A 22,832-nucleotide genomic window follows, 5' to 3' on the forward strand; every position below is an offset into this window, starting at 1 on the left:
CACAACAGACGGGAGACAACACACTGGAAAGTATGGAGGATGCTGAAACAATCAGCAACGTGGATCAATAGAGGAAGAATCAATGGTGATTTCAGGGATTAATTAAAAGGGTCAGTTCACCCAAACTACAATTTTTGCTTGTCGGAAACAGTCTCTCTGTATACTCTGAATGAGTCACAGTGAAAAAAAAACTGTGGAATGTAACAGCAGGGTCTGTCCTATGAGTCTCTGAGACATGAAGTTACACCAGTGGTCAGTCAGTAGAGTGTTGGAGTCTCCCCATTGGTTATTGCTCTTTCAAATTGAACTGGCGTGAACAGTTTCCATTATTTTTAATCTCCAGTATAATACCAGAAATTCTGTCTTTCTAAGATGGGCTGGAAAACCATGACACCATGACAGCACTGTGAGACCCTTATGGGTGCAGGCCCTGTCACCTTCCACCATCCACACATCATTCAACAGCACTTCCAATTTATACAAGATGTGAGTCCTGCCTTTACCTGCAGTGTCCCACAGCTTGGTAAGCTCAAGTTTTGTTTTATTTTTTTTTCTTTTCCTGATTCTGTTTATGTAAATGCTCTCCCAGCTTGCTGTTCTTGAAAGGTAAACAAGACGGGGTGGGACTGTGGTGTGCTGAGGTTGATAATCCAGTTCAATCGCACAGCATTGCTGTGAAACCCTTGAATTCTCTGTGCGTATTTGTTCAGATAACACAAATGGTGCAGGAGAGAGCAAATAGCCCACAACTGCCTCTTTGAAGAGCTGCTGCTGTCCTGGTCAAACAGAGCCCTTCAGCATCTCCGTGGTTGAGCCTCAGCACTGTCAGCGTGTGTTTGTGAGGGAAGAGGAAATGTAAAATGTGTACTGATATGATGACACACCTTAAACTCATTCCTGAAACATTTAAAGGGTTGTGTGCACGTCAACGCCAGACAGATACACACATGCAAAGATGCGCAAACACTCCCCAGTGCCCTTTATCCTCTTGTATGTGGTTGCCATGGCAACTGTACACAGAGGCTACTGTTCATCCACCCTCCCCCTTCCTGTTCCATGCCAACTGTCGTCCCCCTTATTTGAATTAAGGACAGAGTGATTGCTTTTCTTTTAATCACCAAATCAGGGTTTGGGGCCTGTTAATCCATCCAGAGGAGATAACAACTTGTTTAAAATCAATTGAGAGAGGAAAACAGAGGAGGAGAAAATTAGAAAGCAGTGAGGTTGCTAATATAATCAAATGTTGAAGCCGATGATGGAGCTCTATCAGTGCTCTTGGTTTAATTGGAAAGGTTTGGACCAGGTAGAGTACAGTACAGGTTCTCATTCTCAACATGGTTAACATACTTTTGCACTGGCTAAATTAAAATAATTCATATCTAAAGTCACATATTTGTGTGTTCAGTTGTTATAGAAATCTCTTACTCAATGCACGTTCCATCGTGCCTGATGGAAAGAAAACAGATGTGTTGTGAGTTTCTGAAGCAGAATTCAGTGTCAGACTATTCAGCGTATATGAAAACACATGTGCTGTGTCATCACTCCCTACATACCAGTAATACAACCTCAATAGTTTATAGAGAATTTATTTTTCAGACACATCATGGTGTTGCATCACTGTTATTGACATACATCTATAAGGACACTCACCGAAAATAGATTAGTGGATATAAATAGAATACAGGGAGGGATCTCAGGACAGTCAGGGTGTGCAATCGATAAAAACTGCACACATTGCAGTTCTCAGCTAATCTGATACAGTCTGAGACAGCGAAAATCTAATTTTGATTGAGCGCAGATTTGATATGATTTGTTATGCAGTATGTAGCTGTTCATTTCTTATTAATTTTCTTTCCTTCGAGCAGAGGGAGTTGGGGCCCGGTGTGATTTCTGCTAAAGCTAAAGTTGACATTAGCTACCTGCCCAGGGTTGACTGACAGATGCTGCAGGTGTTGTCACTCTACTCTTCTACAATATATGTGAACTTTCTAAAGGTGCAATTTGACACCTGATAAAGGTCAGTTTGCCAGTCATGACAGGTACCACTCAGCCTGCTGAAACAGTTTTAGAGTCCTCTTTCCGTGACTCTGGAGGGGCTTTTTTCATGATTGAAAAAATAAAGACTTGGAACGGAAAAACCTGTGGTTGCACACTTGGAGTTCTAACTCAACCCAAGGCATTTGGCAAGCAGGGAAGGGAGATAAAGTAGCTCATGTTAAAGTAGCTTGCTGGGTGCACTTTGTGTTTGGCTGGGTTGGTGATCTGATTACCCGGGCTGTTGAGATCCTCCTCCATTACACACTTTTAGATGTAGAAGTTGAGGAAGTCCTCTAAGTCATCCACTCTGACTAAGCTACTGTGTTGTTCTGAACAATGCGGTACATCCAGTAGCATCCAGAGCACTTTAAAGTTAGATATTAATGCTGTGGTTGTAGAATGCTCACCCTTGTGATCTCCTGCTATGACAACTCTGGACCCAACATTTCAACATGTCCATTGTCTTTGTATTGATTATGTTGACTCACTGGCATACTCATTAGGACACTCAAAAGGAAAAGAGAAATTATTAATGCAACTAGTTTCACCTGTACTTTACCTAAAATATAAAGTGAATATCTCTGTTGTGCATGGCAAATTCCTCTTGTTTTAACAAACCGCTCAAGATAAATGCATTAAACCACAGTAAAGAAGAACTGCATGGAACTGCGCTAATTAATATGTTTATGTTAACAATGGATTCAATAAGTAACTGAAGAGACAACTGAAGAGAATTAAGGATGGTGGAAGGTGTAGGTATGGTTAAATATAAAAATTTCCTTTTTAGCCTCTTTTTGCAAGAAAAACAAAAACAAAAACAAAAAAACCCAAAAAACCAAAGTATATTTAACACATACAGCTGGGAAATATTTCTGTTTGCGTAGGATTTCAGGATTATGAGTTGATAATTGGTTGTCACTGTAGTGTAGTTTGTCCTTGTTTCCTCAGATTGTCATGGACAATCTGCATGGACTGCTTCGGTGGAGGACAACTTCATTAGGATTTTGGTCTGAGATGTGTGTATCTAAAAGGAGTTTTGTCTGTTAAACACTTAAAGCATGACAGTTTCCATTATGATCATTTGTGCTCTTAAATTAATCATTTGCAGGAATAAATGATGAGTTTAAGAGAACATAGAATTTAATATTGTGCACTGATTGTCAAAACATTCTGCTGATGCTTCGTACGTGTGTGTATGTGTGCATCAGAAATGGCCATTACGAATCCGACAGGGGGAAACCAGTAGTCATGACAACTGGTTCAGACTGTCTGTTAGTTATTGAAGCAGAAACTCTGTGAGGCAGAGTTCCTCAGCTGAAGAACTGAACTCAGCTCACTGACCCAAACACTCCACCTGTCCCCATCATCACCATCTCCAGGCACAGTGCCCTCACAAGTCAAATGGGAGATCGACAGACTCACTAGAAACTTAAATGAAAGTCCTTTTTTGTTAAAGGATCATTCCACCAAATTCTTAATGCGTGGATAATAACATTAAACATGAACATTACCAACTGCCATGTTGTAAGTCTCGTAGGATATGGATGATGCTGAGGTCCTGATGTAACTTACAGAATGATGCTTTACATACTTCATTGCAAATTAATTAGGCATTTGCATCAGGAAAGACTATAAAGCAACACATGCCTGTTTTCAATAACAAGTATTTGGAACTCACTCATCAAACCCACCTTCTACACCAAAAAGATACAGCTTTCCTCTGATGAGTAGTCGTTCACAGTAAAATGATCGCTGCACACATGTAGCACACGTCCCTCCTCTGATGTCTTGATTCCGTATTCTGGACGTTGGATACCAATCAACCAACCTATGTTTGTCTGCACTGGATGGAAAACATTGAAAATGAACTAGTATAGCAAGCATGTTTTTTTTACACCCAGGAACCACACTCATTATGATGTGGATTTCATGTAGACAGAATGTGTTGGTCAGAAATGTTGCTTGCTTCATGGAGCAGAGTCTGTCCAATCAGAATCATTTGTAGGTGGGACATCTGTCCTGTTAACCAATCCAACATGGAATTACACAGAGGGGTATGACAGAAAAAGCTGATTGAAGAATAACAGGAGTTCAAACCTTCTAATCTAATTCTAGTGTAATTAAAGTCTAAAAAAGTCACTACTACACACACACCTGACCAGTCACTGTGTAACATGGACGTGATTGTCAGGTTGTCTCTCTCAAAAAGTCACAGCCACCCACAGTCACTCAGCCACTGGGGAGACACCATTAGATGATCTGACAAAGACTTCTTTTGAAGTATGCTGAGGCCTGGAGAGGCGCACTTATTCATCTTCTGTGTGAGGTGAGGCTGTCATCAGACATCGGCTCTGCCCTCCTTCAGGATGTGTCCTTGCAAATGTCAACATATGATTTAACTAAAGAGAACTTGAGAAATGTTCCTGTTTATTTGATTGTTAGTTGTCTAAGTTCTCCAGAACAAGACATATTTTCTGGTCTGACACCGCTTGACATGGCGACAGTTACGATTATCATTTCACTTCACCATTTGAAAAATAAATCTGTTTTAACATATTTGTAGGTACACAAGAGACCGTAGAATGACTGGCTCTGTTTTTGGGAGGTTTTCAATAGTCTCCCATTTTGTTCCCCGCTGATGAAGACTCCACAGGGAACTTAATATTTTGTTGAGGGGTTTATTACACTCCACAGAACTGGATTCACTTGAGACCACCATCAAGAGGAAAGACAGTCTTATAAAGTGTACAGCCATTTACCAACTTTGGCAACACAACACATTATCCTATAAACATAATTCACTGCAAAGCGAAGCAAGCATGAAGTGAACAGCAGTACAGTGTAAAGTCACACACTGTTTGTTAGGATAGACAATGTTGTTATGGAAATAGAATGAGCAAAAATAAAATGCATATCATGACCATTCAAAAAAACAACAATAATAATAAAAATAATCCACGTTTAGCTGTTACTTGCCAACATATACAATATTAAATCACTCAGTAGGTGTGAAATGGTGAAGGGGGTTCAGCTACAAATTAGTGTTCAAAATAAACCAGACGCCTAATGTCCAATATACAGTGTACAATAAGAAAACACAGAGGAGAATATTCATTCTTTATATGTTTTAAATTTTCTTGTGCCCAATATATTGATGTAAACTGATATAAGACTATGAAACCATCTCTTGGTTTGAGGCAGCATGAGCTCAAATGTTTTCTCTGAAAGAACATGAGACACATTAAGCCCAGGCTTATTATGTCATCACTCACCAGCCTGTTAGCGCCCTCTCCTGTCTGGTTGTAGTTATAACAGAAAACCATTCCCCAGCCCTTAACAGTGTACCGCAACAAATCATTTGTGTTACCTACCTGAAGAAATCCCTGTGTCTGATGATCAAACACATGACAGATGAGTTAGAGCATGCCCCGATGCCCCTCTCACCCCTTACAAAAAAGCACCAAATGGTTTAGTCCACAGAGTCCAGCCAAGCGGCAGCTGAGCTGGAGCTGGAGGCTGGAGCACCTGTTGTGAGTCATGTCTTCCCCAAGAAAGCAAGTTCAGAGAGCCAACAAGAAAAGAGAGAAAGGAAAGGGAGAGAAAACAAACTGAGGTAGAAGAACTTTTGACAAATTTCTCTCAAAATAAAGGTGGGCGCAACTGATACAGTTTAAGAATGATTTAAGCTAATATCAGGAGTTTAGACTGAAGGCAGTCAGCCAGGAATCTAAATTGGAGAATATTTGCTCTGTATAACATAAATTAATTAGTATCATATTACAAGCAATCCTTTTACCTTGAGGGGGTAACAGACCTTGCGGTGAGGACAGTTAAACTTTGGAACAAGCGTCTACTATTCATGTGCAAGAAAAGCAAACTGGATGCATGTTTCAGGTACAGTATTTGAATTCCACTTCCTTGGTCCTATTCTCACTAAGCTGTCACACACTCTCTTTTTGACTTCTTATTGTCGTTCAGCCAAAGACAACAAACAAAGGATCCCTTTTTTTTTCCTCTTGCTAGATCGCCATCTTGTTGTGCACAGGTGTGGAAGGCATCTGCATAAGACCCCTTACTGTAGTATGTATAGAACCCCGTCCATGCCTGCTGTCCACACACATGTCTGCAGCTGCCCATGTCTAATATGGCAGTATGAACAAAGCCTAACTTCCTCTGTGCAGGTCCAGTAAGCAACCACAAAGACTCGAACATAGCAACCAGCCCAAACACGGACACTGCCCAGAGTGCTCGTCTGAACTGGAGGTAGTGCTACCTCAGGGACCAAGGACATGTGATAATAATAGATGAAAATGAGAGACTTGAAGTAGATGAAGCAGACAGAAAAGCAGGTAATTTCATCACTTCTTTGAGGGTATTTTTAGGTAAAGGACAGCCTGCAGCTTCTGGGAGAGACAAGCCCAGACTCAAATTGTTCAGTGAAGGCTGAGATTGGGATTTGAGTGACAGTGAAATTCAGTATTTTTTTTTTTTACTCTGCAACTTTAATATGAGAAGAAAAAAAAAAGAAGAAAAATCATTCATGCCTTCAATCTGACGCACCAGGCTCACTGTCTTGTATGTGTTGTGAGTGTGTGTTGCTTCCTCTCTGGATATCAGAGGGAGACAATAACAACATGGCAGTGCATGCACAGTGTTGCTGTGCACACTTTTTGATGTGTAAATTCTGTGGTGCATATCACGGTAGTCAGTGGTAGCAGCAGGGGTGGATGTTCTGGCGAGATGTTAATGTAGCCAGTGGGAGAAAATCAATGGCAGGGACAGACGGGTGAGAGCGTGTATGTTTGTGTGTGTGTGTGTGTGTGTGTGTGTGTGAGAGAGAGAGAGAGAGAGAACAATGACATCAGACTTCTTTACCTGCCTTCTCTGCCTGGTTCTTAAAAGTAAGAAGTCAGAGCCTATCCAACATCCTTCTGCTATCACAGATAACAGTAAGATACAATAAGATGTAGTCAGATAGAGCTCTGCTACTCTCACTGTCCTTAACTACATGTGCTAAATAGTCTTGAACGTATTCTTGTTGGCCAGTTGAGAGAAATTCCAAAATACTATCAAAGTGAGACTTACTAAGGTACAACAATACAAACACTTAGACTCTTTTAGGTTGGTATTGGGTTATACAGTAAACTGAGGCTTGTTTCAGCTAAAATCACAGATCTCAGCTTGTCGCTTTGGTCAGTAAACGGTGATTCTAAAAAATTCTAAAATTGTATGTTTTAGTGTGTTACATAAAATATTAAGGAAAGCATGATGACCCCTATCATTTCTTTGTGGAATTCACAGTGGGTGGGTGGGGGTGGGGTTGGGAGTGGTTTGGATATGGGTTCTGAAATGATCCATGAACAACCACAACCGTTTAACCCAAACGGATCATTGCAAATGGTTTTTCAAGTTAGAACAGCATGGCAAGGTAAAACAAGTTGCTTATCCTGATGATGTGTTTCCCTCACCAATATTTAGAACTGATCCACTGATTAAAAACTGCAGAGTAAATCAAGGAAAAGTGGCAGAAAGGTCTGTGGTCTGATGAAAGCACATATGAGCATTTTGAATACCATTATGAACGCTATGTTTAGCTGAAAAAGCACCATCCTCAGCGTGAAGTCAGGTGGTGGCAGCATCATGCTATGGGGAGGCTTCTCTGCAGGAGGATGTGATGGACGGTGACGTGAAAAAAAAACAAAAACTTCTAAAGTCTGACAGAGAACAGAACTTCAAAGAAATGATTCAGCAGGACTTCCAATGTCCTAGATGGATGATAATGAAGTTTCCTTTGAGTCAGAGTCTTATTGTTTCCTATATATATATATATTTATTATAATATATATTGTCATGGTTCCATTTCAGAAGTGCATTGTGTGTCTGTTTCCACAGTTGGACAACCCTGATGAGCAGGCAGCGCAGATCAGAAGAGAGCTGGATGGCCGACTACAAATGGCGGACCAGATCGCTCGGGTAAGGGACAGAAAGGTGGATGGATGGCACAGTTCCCCGGCACTAATGTGTCAAAATTTCATCACTTTTTCTAGACTTACAACATGAACTCTCCCCTTCCATATTGGTTTGTTGATGTATTTCAGTCTGATTTCCATTTGCAAGGAAAACGTCTAACACTGAATGTGTGAAAGAATACTTCATGTTTTACATGATTAACTGATTTATGAATGTTTGACATGAGTTTAGAGTTCAGACATATGCTTACCTAAGCAGGTGGTAGAGCACAGTAGACACATGTAGTCTACTTCTGTTATATTCTGAGGTTATTTTGGACATTTTGTGGTTGTGCTCATTTATTAATTGTTTGTTGTCTGTCTTGTTCTGTTTTGGTCAGCATGGTGGAAGGTTCCCTCGGTTTGCCTCCAGGGAAATGGAAGCAATGTACATCGAGGAGCTGCGATCTTCTGTCAACCTGCTGATGGCCAACCTGGAGAGCATGCCGGTGTCCAAGGGTGGAGAGTTCAAGCTGCAGAAGTTGAAACGAGGTCACAACACGTCCATCATGGACATGGGCCAGGAGGACGAGAACACGCTGTCCAAATCTGACGTGGTGCTGTCCTTCACCCTAGAGGTGCGTAAAAGTTTTCCAAACAGTATCTGATAGTTCTGAATATCTTATTAATGGTGTTTGGCTTTGTTATTTTAGTTTTATAAAATATATTTTATAAATATATTATATTTGAGTAAAAGAGATAATTAACATTAACAATCCTTGTGAGAAGTTTCTGCCTAAATCAAAGTAAAATTGTCTGGAGGGCAGCGCTAAAGAAAAGGACACAGGGTCATTATAATAAAAATGCTTAATCCATTTTTTTTTCATTGTGGAGTTGCTTTGTTGTGAGTGCAGTGCTACGTTCTTTTGTTGTGCAGCAAAGCATTGTCTGATATCGCAGCTTATCAAACCCACAGTGAAACGTGTGGTGGGAATATTCAAGTCTGGCTGTGTTTTGCCACTGCATTCTTCAAACACCTCAAAGCTTTGCAAGAACTACTTGAAAACCAAATAAGACCAGTCCTGACCCCACTGAACATTTACATGAAGACGGAGGCTGTGCTCGGAACCACCTACTAACGTACTGTTCACACTAAGTGTGACGTCAAAATGAGTATGTAGTGCCTTCCAACTGCGTAGTATGTGGATTTTGTGTACATGAGAAATGCCTGGATGTATACTCGATTAGCAAGACTTTCTGAGTAACCATGAGCTTACTGGACGTACTCACCTGTCCCATAATGCATTATGGGACAGACTTGACCAGCTGTTCTCCCCAAATCTGAGCACACATTGGAAATCTGCATGGTTACACTTGGGAACTTGGCCTTCCACTGCCTTGTAAATGGAAATAATTACAGATGATTTTAAAACCTGAATGTCTCATCTCACTGGCCCATTTTAAATGTTTAAGCATCATGTCATCCGTGTTCTCGTGAGTAAGATATAAAGAAATTATGACCCACATGTTAAAGCCATTGCTCCATTTCACTAGTGGCCAGAAACCTCCACGGGGTAGCTTTAATTTGAGTGACACAAAGGCCTTTTTAGCAAGGCACTGACTGTCAGGTGGGTCGAGGGAAGCTGAGAGGTTTAGACATTAAGAAGACCCGTTCTTGTTGCCTGGACTGGCAAATAAAACTTTTGATTTTGAAATCAGCCCACTGTCATATTAATCCTCCTCACAGTGCACAGTGTTTTTCCCCCACGAATCACGGATGGTTTCTCAGGATTAGTGTCTGGAGTTGCTAACGAGGTGAGATGTTTCTTAGGATTTCTACTGACTGACAGACTTTTTGAACCTCACCTTAATTGGCTGACAGGCTGGTCCATTTCTATGTTGAGTGGGAAAAGGAGACAGAGCACAGTGTCCACTCACCTCTCAGATGGAAAATTACCTGTCCAATACCTGGGCCCAGCCTCTGTGGGTGTTTATCCTTCACAAAGATCAAATCGAGTATAACAATCCAGCAGCACCATGATTATTTTACTGCCTTTCTGTTGATGGTTTCTAGCATCCCAGAGAAAAAAAGGCACTTTTCCATCTCTGCCAGTATAAAAAAAATCCAATGTGGGTAAGGTGGGAGAAATTCTATCTTCTGTACAATGGATGTTTTCTTGAGCCTGGCAGCACCTGCCCACAGTCTGGGCATCTCTCTCTGGGCTCTGGAAAGGCTCAGTTGACATTCGCTGAAGATGGGCTTCAGTTTCAGCAAGCTTAGATTCTCTGCTTCATTCAGGTATCAACAATCCTTCCTACACCCCGCTGGACGAACTATATGGAAGCTTACTGATGCCAAATTTATTGAGAGATCAGACAAATTCAAGCTTTTATCAGTCTGCTAAGTAAGCAGGTTTAGATGAACAAATGTAAATAAACTTTTTTCTCTTGAAGAATATCGACTTCATGTGTGGTCAGTGTTTCCTTTGCTTCTGGTTTCTGACTACAGAAACACAATAGCCTTAGTAAAAATGTTAACGCCTTTTTTCCTAAAACATTTGTAAATGAGGCTAGAATCCTGCCTTATTATACATTTAGAACACCAGAGTTTAAAGATGGTCTTGCCAGTTCAAGAGTTTCAAGATGTCCAGTCATGTCATCAGATAAGGCTCAGCTGATTCAAGTGTTTTCATTAAGTTCCCAAGAACAGTGCCAGCAAGATGTGCAACAGATCTGCAAGATATGTAAAACTCATGACATTTTAGGTCATGACAGGCCACCATTTACAGTATATCTACAATGTATGCTCTGTTAGTTCTTTTATGAACTAACAGAGAACTAACTCTTCCCTCATTGGTGTTTTCATTTAATTTGGAATTGAAGTCCGAAACCATAAAGAGAAAAAAAACTACAACAACAAAAAACAAAACAGAAAAGCAGTTAAAAACAATTGTGCAATACTACCACCATGTGGTGAATAGCTTGGCTAGACTTGTAAATGGGCTCGGTGTCAAGTTCCAGTCTGCCCACTCCAGCTCACTCTTTGATGGCTTATTTAGGATTTCAGTACTGCTAACTACATTATGGAGGTGTCAACAATGTCATAGCTTTTTATGTTTATACAGTTTGACATCTGTGTGTTGCAGGTGGTGATCATGGAGGTTCAGGGTCTGAAGTCATTGGCTCCCAACAGGATTGTTTACTGCACCATGGAGGTAGAAGGAGGACACAAACTGCAAACAGACCAGGCCGAAGCCTCAAAACCCACGTATGTACAGTACAGACACACACACACACACATTGGTCTCTCTATTATTGCGATGCATACATAATACAATGTTCATGAAAGCAGTTTGAAATGACTAGCTTTGTGACATGGGGCATTATCCTGCTGGAAGTAGCCATTAGAAGATGGTGAACTGTGACCATGAAGGGATGAACATGGTCAGCAACAACACTCAGACTGTGACATTCAGACTATGACTGATTGGTATTAAGGCCCAAAGTGAACCAAGAAAACATTCCCCACACCATCACACCACCACTACCAGCCTGGGCTGTTGACACAAGGCAGGTTGAATCCATGCTGTTGATGCCAAGCTCTGACTCTACCATCTGCAGCCTCAGCAGAAATCCAGATCCATCAGACCAGGCTACATTTTCCCAGTCTTCATCTGTCCATTGTTGGTGAGCCTGTGTCCACTGCAGCTTCAGATCTCTGTTCTTGGCTGACAGGACTGGAACCTGATGTGGTCTCTGTTGTTGTAACTCATCCATCTCAAGCTTGGATGTGTTGTTCATCCAACACCAACCTTTAGGTTGGTGTTGGATGAACCTGATACTAATCTTAACCCAAAAATCAAGTTTCAGGGTCTGAACAGCACTTTGAAGTTATAAGAAGAGACCAGAAGGTCCCCACAGTCCACACACAGTGGATGGATAACCACACACACACACACACACACACACACACACACACACACACACACACACACACACACACACACACACACACATTCACACGCACAACTGATGAAACCTACTTATCCCTAATGCTGTTTCACGCCACATGTAGCTGGAGCTCAGGGACTGACTCATCACACTTGCTCAGATTTGTTCCTGAGCACTGTTATGTGGAATGTGCTGAAACTATTGTCTGACAGTCTGATATGTTTTTTTGGTCTTTCCGTGACATGGCAGTAAGAACTTGCTATATGAATTAAAAAAATAAAATTTGATTAGTGAAAAAATCTATTCTCAGCAGTGTTCTCAGGGGATGAGCAATTCATTTCATGATTGACTGAGCTAACAAAGCAGTTTGCCTTTTTTTAAAATCATTTACGTGATTATTTCCATGATTAAGTAACAGTGCCAGTAAAACTGCCAATGTTTCAGTGTCAGATGTTATACCACAGGTCACATCTTGTTTCCATGGTAGCCACTCAGTCATTGTCTCATCTCTTACACTTCCTGTTTCTGTGATTCAGTCTTGTTTGTTACTGTTGAATAGTTCAAGCTGCAGTGGGAGTAAGTGACGGGAAAATGGCCGACATTAGGAGACCAGATCCTGGCTGGAAACATTACTTATCTCTGTCAGCAGGGCATTTCTTAAACACTACATTCCTAAAAAAAAACACTGTAGCTTTATGGGTGCAGAATTCAGAGAGGCCTGTTAAACTAGATGCACAAAACAGGACACACACACAGAAAACTGCTGGAACACCAAACACAAGGACCTGAGATGAAATGGCTCAGGGGACAGGGAACACAGAGACTCTATACACGAGGAGGGACAGACAGTGAGACACAGGTGAGTCCCATCAGGGCTTGGCAAGTAAACACACATGAGGGCAGCAAGTGAAGAAATCTGAAACGAGACAAGAGGTGAGTATTTCAAAGTGAAAGAAGAAATAACTAAAAAAAGACTGAAATAAGTAAAACATGACCAAGGTAGTGGAGCTGGATGTTACAGGGACTCTGTACACCAAGGGACTGCTCTTTGCTTGTGAACATTTTTGGCACCCGTACATGATCAACAATTTTTACATCCTATTTCATATTCTAGTAATACATTTAATTTTTCAGTCATTGTGAAAAACTGTATCTAAGAACTGAGAACAGTAAAAGTAACGGGTGTATACATAAACCTTCATGTAGGCCAGAGACATAGATTTAAGAAAAAAAAAAAAAAAGCTGTCAGTGTCGGCTGTACAGTATTACAGGCTTTATATTTTACCCAGGACTCATGAACCTGACGTGACTTTCTTTTTTGTGAGTCATGCGCTGTTCCAGAAGTACAGTTTGGAAATGAAGGAAATAAGTTGGATGTAAATAAATAAATAAATTGTTAAATAAAACTTAGTGTCCACTAACAGATTTAGACGTCAGCAACAACACTGGTGCAGACCCAGTGCTACATCCTCTCTGTCTAATCTAAGGTCTCCGAGAGAACATTTCAGGAATATTGCAGCGACTTTGCCTAATTCACTGCTGACTACTATAAACTGTTAATGTGTTATTATCAGTCGCTGTAGGAACATTACAGGGACATTTTGTTCAGTAACAGTAACACAATGTCAGCACGCTGCAGTATAATAACTGTTATCTGCTCATGTCAAATGTGACTGACAACATAATTGACCGCTGCTGTCTGCCAGTTACAAAGGATTACCACAGTGGAGTCTGTAGTGATCAGGAGGAGTTTGCTTTATGTCAGCTATGAGATAATGAAGTGTTGAGATCAGAGGGGAATTATTTCATAATCACATCAGAAAACTAAGTCTGTTAATGTTGACATGACAAATAGAGACTGTGTGTGTCGAACAAGCAATGAATCCTGAAGTAATCACAGCCACGACCTCTACAGACTTACATTTTTGCTTAACACAGTGGCTAGTTTGGTAGCTTAATACCTGTGGGTAATGTCACAGTAACTGCATTCATATTTTTCTGCAGTCAGTGACTCTGGCAATATTTGTACAGAGATATTCCCTCAGTGAACCTCCAGATGTCAGACTGGGTTAAAAGATGAAGCACAGCTGTAAAGCCTCCGTGGTTCTCTCCTCTGACCTTTGCTGCTTCTCCAATCTACAGCATTTATCCGACTCTGTCTTGGGTCACTCATTTCTCTTGGGTTTCTGCGTCCTCTGCTCAGTGCGAGTACCTCTGAGGTGTGTGTGGGATGTTAAGCGGATTTTTCGCTCTGCACAACCACAGGTCATCCACATCACTGCAGACAACAAGGAAACGCTGCAGAGCTGTGCATGAAAATCCCCACAGGCCCCACAGATATCTGTTCACAGGCTTAAGACGCAGCAGCACGCACTGCAGCTGTTGTGTGTCCTACCTCCTAACTTTTAGCCATCTTATCATTAAGGAACCTAAAAAATGATGGTTGATGCGGCACATCTTGGCAGACAGTCTTATTTACACATTCAGCAGACACACATTTATTTAGAGCTGTATTTCTAGCCATGCAATGAATGTAAGTCCAATATTCATTCTAATTTTAGCTCTGTTTTGGTTTCCACCCACTCCTGAGAAAAATAACAGGCTGTTTAGCTGCTAAATGCTCCACTGTGTTCACCATATGGTTTCTAACTTTGCAGTTTGGTTGCTGGACAGGTAGTGTACAGGAGCTTTATCATTTAAAACAGCCACATGCTTCTACTGCGAGCATGGAGAGAACATGTTAGAAGACTCTGCAAACCAAAACTCAACCAAACACAGTGAAATGATGATCAACTTGTTGAAGCACAGGCTGCACCTTCAGTCATTTCTCAGTGCTGTGTCATCTCTCTCATCATACATATGCATCTGAATCCATCTATCTAACTTGTAATGTAGCCTGACACCAGAATAGAAATTCAGGCTGTGTTGAAAATGCTCTTGTTAAATATTAAAATGGTTCCTCATTCGTTTTCAAAGAACTGGTAAACATTTGCATAATTTTCAGACTGGGTCATTAACTGCCACAGCAGACGTATAACAATGGAGATGGAGAGTGATTCATAAGACTCACAGCCCTCAGCTCGAAGGTGACTCACTACTACACTGAGAGTGAAAGAAACGCTCTGCTCATCCATCCTTTATATTGTTACTGTTCACCTCTGCTGTCTGCAGTCAGGGATAGTTTAGAGTAGCTTTGTCAAGCCTGTTTTTTTCTTTTTTTGTTTCGTCAGGCTCAATGACTGATTTACGTGGTAGACTTCCCACGCTCTCTTTTTGCTCTTCACGGCACTATTTTGTCTTTAATCACCTTTAGTGTGAAAGTATGATTCTCCAGAGCTCCTCTCCTGAGGGCTGCATGAGTGAAACACTTTTCTGAAGTAGATTCCAGTGGAAGTCTGATCCGTGATTCAGAACTGGCAGATGTCAGACGGAGCTGCATCTGTGCTAGTTACATGCTAAGTGACAGAGCAACAGCCCCAGAGACATCATCATCTCTGACAGTGCATTCTGTGTTTCTGTGTGTGTGTGTGTGTGTATGTGTGTGTGTGTGTGTAGTTGGGGTACCCAGGGTGACTTCACCACCACCCAGCCATTACCTGCTGTCAAAGTGAAGCTGTTCACTGAGAGCACAGGAGTGTTGGCTCTGGAAGATAAGGAGCTGGGGAGGGTAAGAAATGACTCTCCTGCTATTCTGCCTCATTTAAGTCATTTCACTTGGTCATGTCTCGTACAGTTCACGTTCACTACTGTCATGTTATTTCTCCCAGGTTGTGCTCCACCCGACTCCCAACAGTCCCAAGCAGTCTGAGCTCCATAAGATGACGGTGTCTAAAGGGTGCCCAGACAATGACCTCAAGATCAAACTGGCCATTCGCATGGATAAGCCACAAAACATGAAGCATTGCGGGTAAGTGACAGTAAAGTTCAGGTGATCACAAATGCTCTGAAGTTAGATACTCATTCTGACTTATCAGGTTCTCAGTTGATGTAACATAAAAAAGCCCTTGAAGAACACTCATTGGTTGAGGGTGCACAGCTGCATAAACACATTTTAATACAAACTCTGAAGCAGGTTTAACCAAAAGATGGATCAAGATCAAAGGGTCTCAGAGAAATCTGGTTGGTAAATGGTAAAGCTGATTCATCACAAAGGTTGAAGGTCATCTACTTTATTGTAGCATCACTACAAAATGAAATGAAGGAATTTAAAACTAGATAAAGGTTATTTTGTCATAGCGTAAAGGGTCCTTGAGAAACTCAAGTGTTGTCTTTTGGTCATCTGCCAAAGAGGGTGTTAAATCTTTCTTTCAGCAACAACTCTGTACATCCATCTTGGTTTGTTTCAGGTAAAATACGTCATGTTGGTTGAGGTCAGGAGGTTATGAAAAGGAGGAGGAATCCCACAGACTGTAGCGTCTACTGAGACCTTTGAGTCCTTGAAGTCAAATAAAGACCTTAAACCTCCCCTGCTATCCCCTCTATCCACTTCACTGTCATTCCATTTACAATCATTGATGAGTACGGAGTCGTAGTGTGCTTCTGGAGGTGCTTTGCTCAAGAGATCATGTTTTGCTTCCCTCTTGTGGTGATCAGTTATTATTACATATACTTTATTTTCTATCACGGTAAAATATGTACCACATTATTTTTTTTCGAATGTGGGGATCCTGCAACATTTCAGAGTGATGAACCCACAGCAGACCAGTATAAGGCCATATATATAACTGTCTACAGTTTAAATTGTGGGGCAATAGTGGTGATAATGAAATATAATACTTGTATAGTCATTCTTGTGCTCAAATTATGAAAATTTCGGTGCAGTTAAAGGCCATTCTCACCCACTCAGGTGTTTTCTCACCTTGTAGGCTGTGGTTGGCCTGGTCATGGGTGACTCAGAAAACAGTCAGCCAATCGGGGGGGGGGGGGGGGGGGGGGGGGGGCTCAGAGGCCAGCACAAAACACCCTGTTCCTGCTACAGCTCCAGAGAGAGAGAGCCTGAGTGAGAAGATGTAAAACTGTACTGAGATGGATTTTGGTATTTAAAACCACAAATATTTCCTCTTATGGATGTCAAAACTTCAAATAAAAAAAAAAAATAGAAAAATGTAAAATATGTAAAACTGTATGATCCTTTATGAATAACAACACATTATCTTTGTGAAGTCTCAACTTATATTATCTGTTGTATAGTTAGGTGTCTCAGTACTTCTGATATTAGTGCTGTGATGGATTGCTGCTGCCAGTGCTTCAATAAATAGAGCCGTTAGTGAGGGAGAGAGATGACATCCTTGCCTGTTCCCCCTGTATAAAGTGAAAATTTGTCAGAGAAGCTCATTTGATTGTGAGATTTCATTTCCCCTGAAGACGACTTTCCCTGTTTGCCGAAAAAACATGCTGGAGATATATTTGGAGAGTCATGTACAGTATTTCCTGTATCATCTGCAGGTCTGCAGTATACTTTTCAAATGACTTTGGACTCTGCCACTGTGCTACCTCATAATGACAATGTCACAGAAATAAAACAAAATGTATGTATGCGCTGTAACAGATACCTACAGTGAGAGAGAGTAAGAGAGAGAGAGAGAGAGAGAGAGAGAGAGAGAGAGAGAGAGAGAGAGACACGTCTCTGGACATTACTCAGAGCTAAGAAAACTGCTGCTCTGTTTCTGTAAACATTCAGGGGGGGTGCCTAACTGTTACTAACAGCACCCCTGGACAAGTGTTACCACCACTGAGCAGAACAGACGCTGACTAGATGATGGGATGGCTGATTCAGCTGTCCCAGACAAGTTTTCAGTGTCAGCAGGTCAACAGGGTCACTATGGTGCTACGCCACCACCACTGACAGGGGTTCTATCCTCCATTTTCATTTTCACTCAGACTCAGCCAGGATGTCATTAGCACCATTGTAGTGTGAGCGACTGAATCTGGCTTCAAGATAGAAATGCTGGTTAAGGTGGTCTTTGGTGTCTGTCCACCAAATGAGAACATTTATTTATTTACAGTCTGCAATGCTGTGGACATTTCCTGCTTCACTGCAGCATTGCTCCTCTGTCTTTAGCTGTCAGGAACTGTATATCCGTCTTCCACCCTCCCTCCCCTCCATATGCTTTCTCTTTGGTGCCCTGAAGGAGGCTTCTGGGCTGCCCTCTAAGATGCCCACACTGCCTCCCTGTACCAGATTACTGGTTCCACTCTCTGCACAGGCACGTAGGCAGGGCCCTCATGTGTCGCCTCATGGATGCTGGTTTATACAGGACGACAGGCGGAGGCAGCTCTGGGAGGGACCGCGGGGAAAGGCAGACCGAAACAGTCTGAGGCTGGCTCACCACAGAGACCCATAGCTAGGCTGGGAGCAGCAGAGGCAGATCAAACTGGGGTCCTCACCCTCAGATGTTCTTTTACAATAAAAGCCCTCTTCCCGTCCGCCGCCTCCTACATCATGTTTTCATGTCAGAATCTAAAAGAAAATGCAACACAAGCCTTAGGACTTTCAGCATACACATTTATTTTAGTATGAAGGAAAGATTATACATTACATGCTGACTGCAACATGCTGTGTTTCTGAATGAGATATTAAGTAAATCATTGGGATGAATTCTGTCTATAGCAGAACAAATGAATCATGTAGTTCTGTAGTTGGCATGAACATCTTTTACACTTGCCATCACTGCTACTTACTTCTGTTTGTTTGTTACATAAAATTCATCTTTCACTTAATTCTTAGTTTACTTTAAATCTGAGCCTCTAAATTGTAGTCGTGGCCTTTATTTTAAACCAGTCTAGACTGGATTTCAAGGTTTCCAGAGATACTAAATAGGATATGCTGAATTGCACTGGAAAAAAAAAAATGTTTGTTATGTTAATGCACAAACATGGTTTTCAAATGTGATCTGTGGACCACAATCACTGACCCCTGTTCACTGACATCTTTCCTATAGGTCTAAATGCAGATTTCACTCTAATCACTGTTCTTATTGAAACACTTGTCAGATGAGTCTTTGAGTTTTCTGCCATCTGTGCCCAATGGATCTTCTTTAGAGAGTCTTTAGAGCTGTTTTTGGGTGTGTGTCTTTCTCAACTATGCCATAAATTCAGTTTGGCACAGGTGGCAGATTTTGGTTTTTATTTCTGAAAATATGTTTTGACTTTGAGTGTAACCTGATGGGAAGAAATGGCAGTTTTAACCAATAAAGTGTACAAAAGATGAATACTTTCTGAATCCACAACGTGTCCCCATTGCAAGACCCTGGTATGGGCACGCTGCCTCAAGGGTTTACAGGAACATCTAAATAGAACAATGACACTATTAGTATCATTAGTTACACCTCTGCTTTTCCTGCTCCAAGAAAGTTCAGCTTAGACCAAATCAGCAAATAAAGAACATGACAGTGAGATGTGCTGTAATGCTCTTGGGTTTTTTTAGGAAATGATGTGACTGGTTGCAGTAGCAATGTTCTACCAGGAGATGTCAGTAGACACTGTCAACACTATCACTTCATACACCCTTTCTGTAGGTACAGCCTGGCACATCAGACCTCGGTTATATCAGTCATGGCAAAGCAGAAAGAAGAAAAGAAAAAACACTTGATGTATAAAGGTCACATTAAAAGTTTCTTTTGTCTAAATTAGTGTTTCTTTGCATCCACAGGTATCTCTGGGCCATTGGCAAAAATGTGTGGAAAAGATGGAAGAAAAGATTCTTTGTGCTGGTTCAGGTAAGCTCAAATAATACAAATCATACAGCGTACTGAACAGTAGAACACAAACAACCACAAAAAAGTGTGCAGTTTATATTGTGGATTAGATGTTTGAATGAGCACTGGCATCACTAAAGTCTTTAGGTTGCCATTTTCCCAGGCATGAAAGGAAATGTGATTCTAATGAACTTCCAGCTGTGAGTCTTAGTGCACTCAGTCCTCAGCCCGGGGGTCTGAATCCCAGGACAGTGCCTCTTCCCATGCAGGTGGGGTCGCTGAAGGTTTACATGACTGATATTTTTGATCTTTGTCCAAAACAGTTTTATAAAGATAAATGAAACAGTTTGAAATGTAACACTGTTTCTAGTATTCGGAGCAGAATCAACATGGCATCATGTGCAACCATACATGACACAAATACAACCTGCTCCTCATTGTAAGCCTCAGATATATGTTTTCTTTACACTTACATCTACAAGAGAGGATTAGGTAATTCATTAATTTGCTAGATGAGTGAAAAATGAGCTGCAATCATTTTGGTGATCAATTATCTTTGGACAAAACAAGATATTTAAACAACTTGTGGTAGGAAATTGTAATTTCAATATTTTATAGACGCAAAGATGATTTTTTTTTATCATAAAAAATTTTGCAGCTCTATATAGGCCTAGATGTAAATTTACACATAATTATTTTAGCTTAACGGACAGTACATCAGGTTATTTGGAATTTGAAACTTAAAACTTTAAACTGAGGCACTGGAAAAGTTTGAGAATCCCTGATATGTTGAGGTTATTGTGCATGACGGAGGAACACATGTTCAGAGAACCTTCATTTTCCTAAAATCTACAGACCCCTGTTAACAAAACTATATCTACCACAGCACTGCTGAAGTTCTTTCTAACCAAGAGACTGGCATTTTATCTTATGTTTTGTTGTGTGTTGTCTTAGAAACGATGACACTTGTTTCGTAGTTGACCCAGTGTAGTAGGCCAAGTACAGTCAGATTGTCCAACCAAGTTCAGGGTCACAGAGTAAGATGCTTTACCAAACAGGTTGTTAAAGTCTTTTTTTTTTCATCACCAGTAATGATCACCACTGTTAAACCATTAGCACCATTAATTATCAGCTTATAGAGAGTGTCCAGAGAACAGTCATGTCTTCATGATCTTTGCTCTATGTCACAGGTTTCAAACCACAAGATCAGATTTTGATTGAAGCGACTGCACAGTGAGCTCGATAACCCGATCTCACCCAGCACAGACTCAACCATGAGCAGCCTTCAACATGAGCTCCGCTCTTTATGGCTATAATATTTTCATTGGCCACATGTTGTGTGTGCTGCGAGAAAGAGAGATGCAGCCAAGCTGTCTTCCCTTGGCTGTCAGAGGAATGATGGAGAGGCCAAGCAGGCTTTTGTCAGGAGATGGGGGTAGGGTGGGGTGGGGTGGGGTGTGTGTGTGTGTGTGTGTGTGTGTTTGTGGAAGGGTGGTGGAAGCGGCCATTTCCTGGTGGCTCTGCATTAGGAAGTGGGCAGCAGGCGAGGGGGGGGGGGGGGGGGGGGGGTGCGGGAGGGAGGAGGAGGAGGGTGGTGGTGGCGGTGGTTGGGGGGGGTGGCCTGTCTCTTGTGCATTGGAGAGTATATGTCTCAGAGCTACAAGTTGACAGGGGATTGACAAAGTCGAGTGAACACTAGCTGGCCTAACACTCGCAGCTAGAAAAGCCTGAGCGCCGCCAACTTGAAGCCTCTCATTTGCTCCCAGCTAAATATATAGCAAGTGACAAATACTGGTCAATAGACTGCACACTCGTGTGTGTGTGTGTTTGTTGTTATGTCTGTCTGTGTGTGTGCATGGATGTTTGTTTTGAGGAGCAGAGACTCTCTGGTTATTGCTGTGTGTGTGTGTGTGTGTGTGTGTGTGTGTGTGTGTGTGTGTGTGTGTGTGTGTGTACTCTTTGTTGCTGTTTTAGAGATGGTGCACCGTCCAGATAGCTAAGCAGTGTCATTTTTCCTTTGCTCACTGTCTGTTCTGTTCACGTAAAGCCTTGTAAGTAAGCACTGACTGTTGGCATTTTGTTACCCGTGTCTGTCTTTATCACTTCACACTTGGATTTGGATCCGTATCCCTTGAATTGGTTGAAAATATTAATTAAGTTTGGCTCAGTCTTTTGGCCACAAAAGACTGATGTTGTACCATTGCAATGCAGTTAGGTACTGTAAGACCATTTCTAACAAAACAATTCAGATTATCAGTTTAAGCATTTTATAGAAGAAAAAAAAGTTGTCAGTATGAGGAATAAATAAATGCAAGTGAAGAAGATAATGAAAAGTTCATTGAAATTTAACTATTTAAATCATGATGCACATGAAACATGTGGCCGTAACATTCTCTGACGCTTCCACTCCACTGAAGAGACTGAACATAGAGACAGACGAAAGGCTTATTTGTTTGAAGTTTGACTGATGCTCTTCTGATTATCCTGTTGCACCTCCTTCTTCTTTAGTAGTTTTAATGGCATCCCACAGGAGAATTAGTGCCACCAGCTGATTATCTTAACCAACCAAATCCTGAAAATCCCGGTTTTAGATGGAAATGTGCATTCATTTGCAAACAAAGTTCTTCCAAATTTGGGTAAAGTTTTACAACACATTTAGATGTATGACATTGCTGTGTTTGTGTGCTTAGTGAGGCTGTTACGTGTCTCTGGAGACGTCCCAACCAGTACATTCAAAGCAGCCTCCTGCATGGTCAGACTCTTCCAACGTGGTTCTCAGGAAACATGATTGTTGATGAACGGTGATCCAGGATTTTATCTTCTCTTGTGGGGGATGTCACCTGTTGCATATAGTTAGGGAGTTTATTGGACAGATTGCAATGGTTTAAGTTATAGATTTTAAAATATTTTTATATGTCACCTACCCCTCTACACAGAACAGGAACACAGAGAGGAGAAGAATTAAAGGAAAAACTTGAGTGAAAATACAAATAAACGCAAATGCTTCCATAACGAAGTGACAAGAGGTCACTGCAGGGCTGAAATGAGTGATTATTTGTATTATTGATTGATCGGCTGTGTCAGGAATGCTGCTATCATCACAGGGACAGAGAGGACCCAAACACAGACACACCAAACAGCCTGATGCACTGAAGTAGCTTTCAATCAATGAAATGAGGCTTATGGGCACATAAGAGGA

At 41.3% G+C, this 22,832-nt stretch overlaps 1 protein-coding gene across 1 annotated transcript in view; it reads left to right on the forward strand.

Moving 5' to 3' along the window:
- cadpsa (Ca2+-dependent activator protein for secretion a) overlaps positions 1 to 22,832 on the forward strand; it is a 133,458-nt gene that overhangs the window by 35,863 nt on the left and 74,763 nt on the right. The window contains exons 4-9 of the mRNA XM_041033874.1: positions 7,930 to 8,010; positions 8,387 to 8,623; positions 11,132 to 11,253; positions 15,492 to 15,603; positions 15,704 to 15,843; positions 19,588 to 19,654. Of these exons, the coding sequence (XP_040889808.1) occupies positions 7,930 to 8,010; positions 8,387 to 8,623; positions 11,132 to 11,253; positions 15,492 to 15,603; positions 15,704 to 15,843; positions 19,588 to 19,654 (759 nt within the window). The remainder of the gene's footprint in view (positions 1 to 7,929; positions 8,011 to 8,386; positions 8,624 to 11,131; positions 11,254 to 15,491; positions 15,604 to 15,703; positions 15,844 to 19,587; positions 19,655 to 22,832) is intronic.

The sequence above is a fragment of the Toxotes jaculatrix genome, chromosome 3 (genome assembly GCF_017976425.1).
Source record: "Toxotes jaculatrix isolate fToxJac2 chromosome 3, fToxJac2.pri, whole genome shotgun sequence".
Lineage (NCBI taxonomy): Eukaryota > Metazoa > Chordata > Actinopteri > Toxotidae > Toxotes > Toxotes jaculatrix.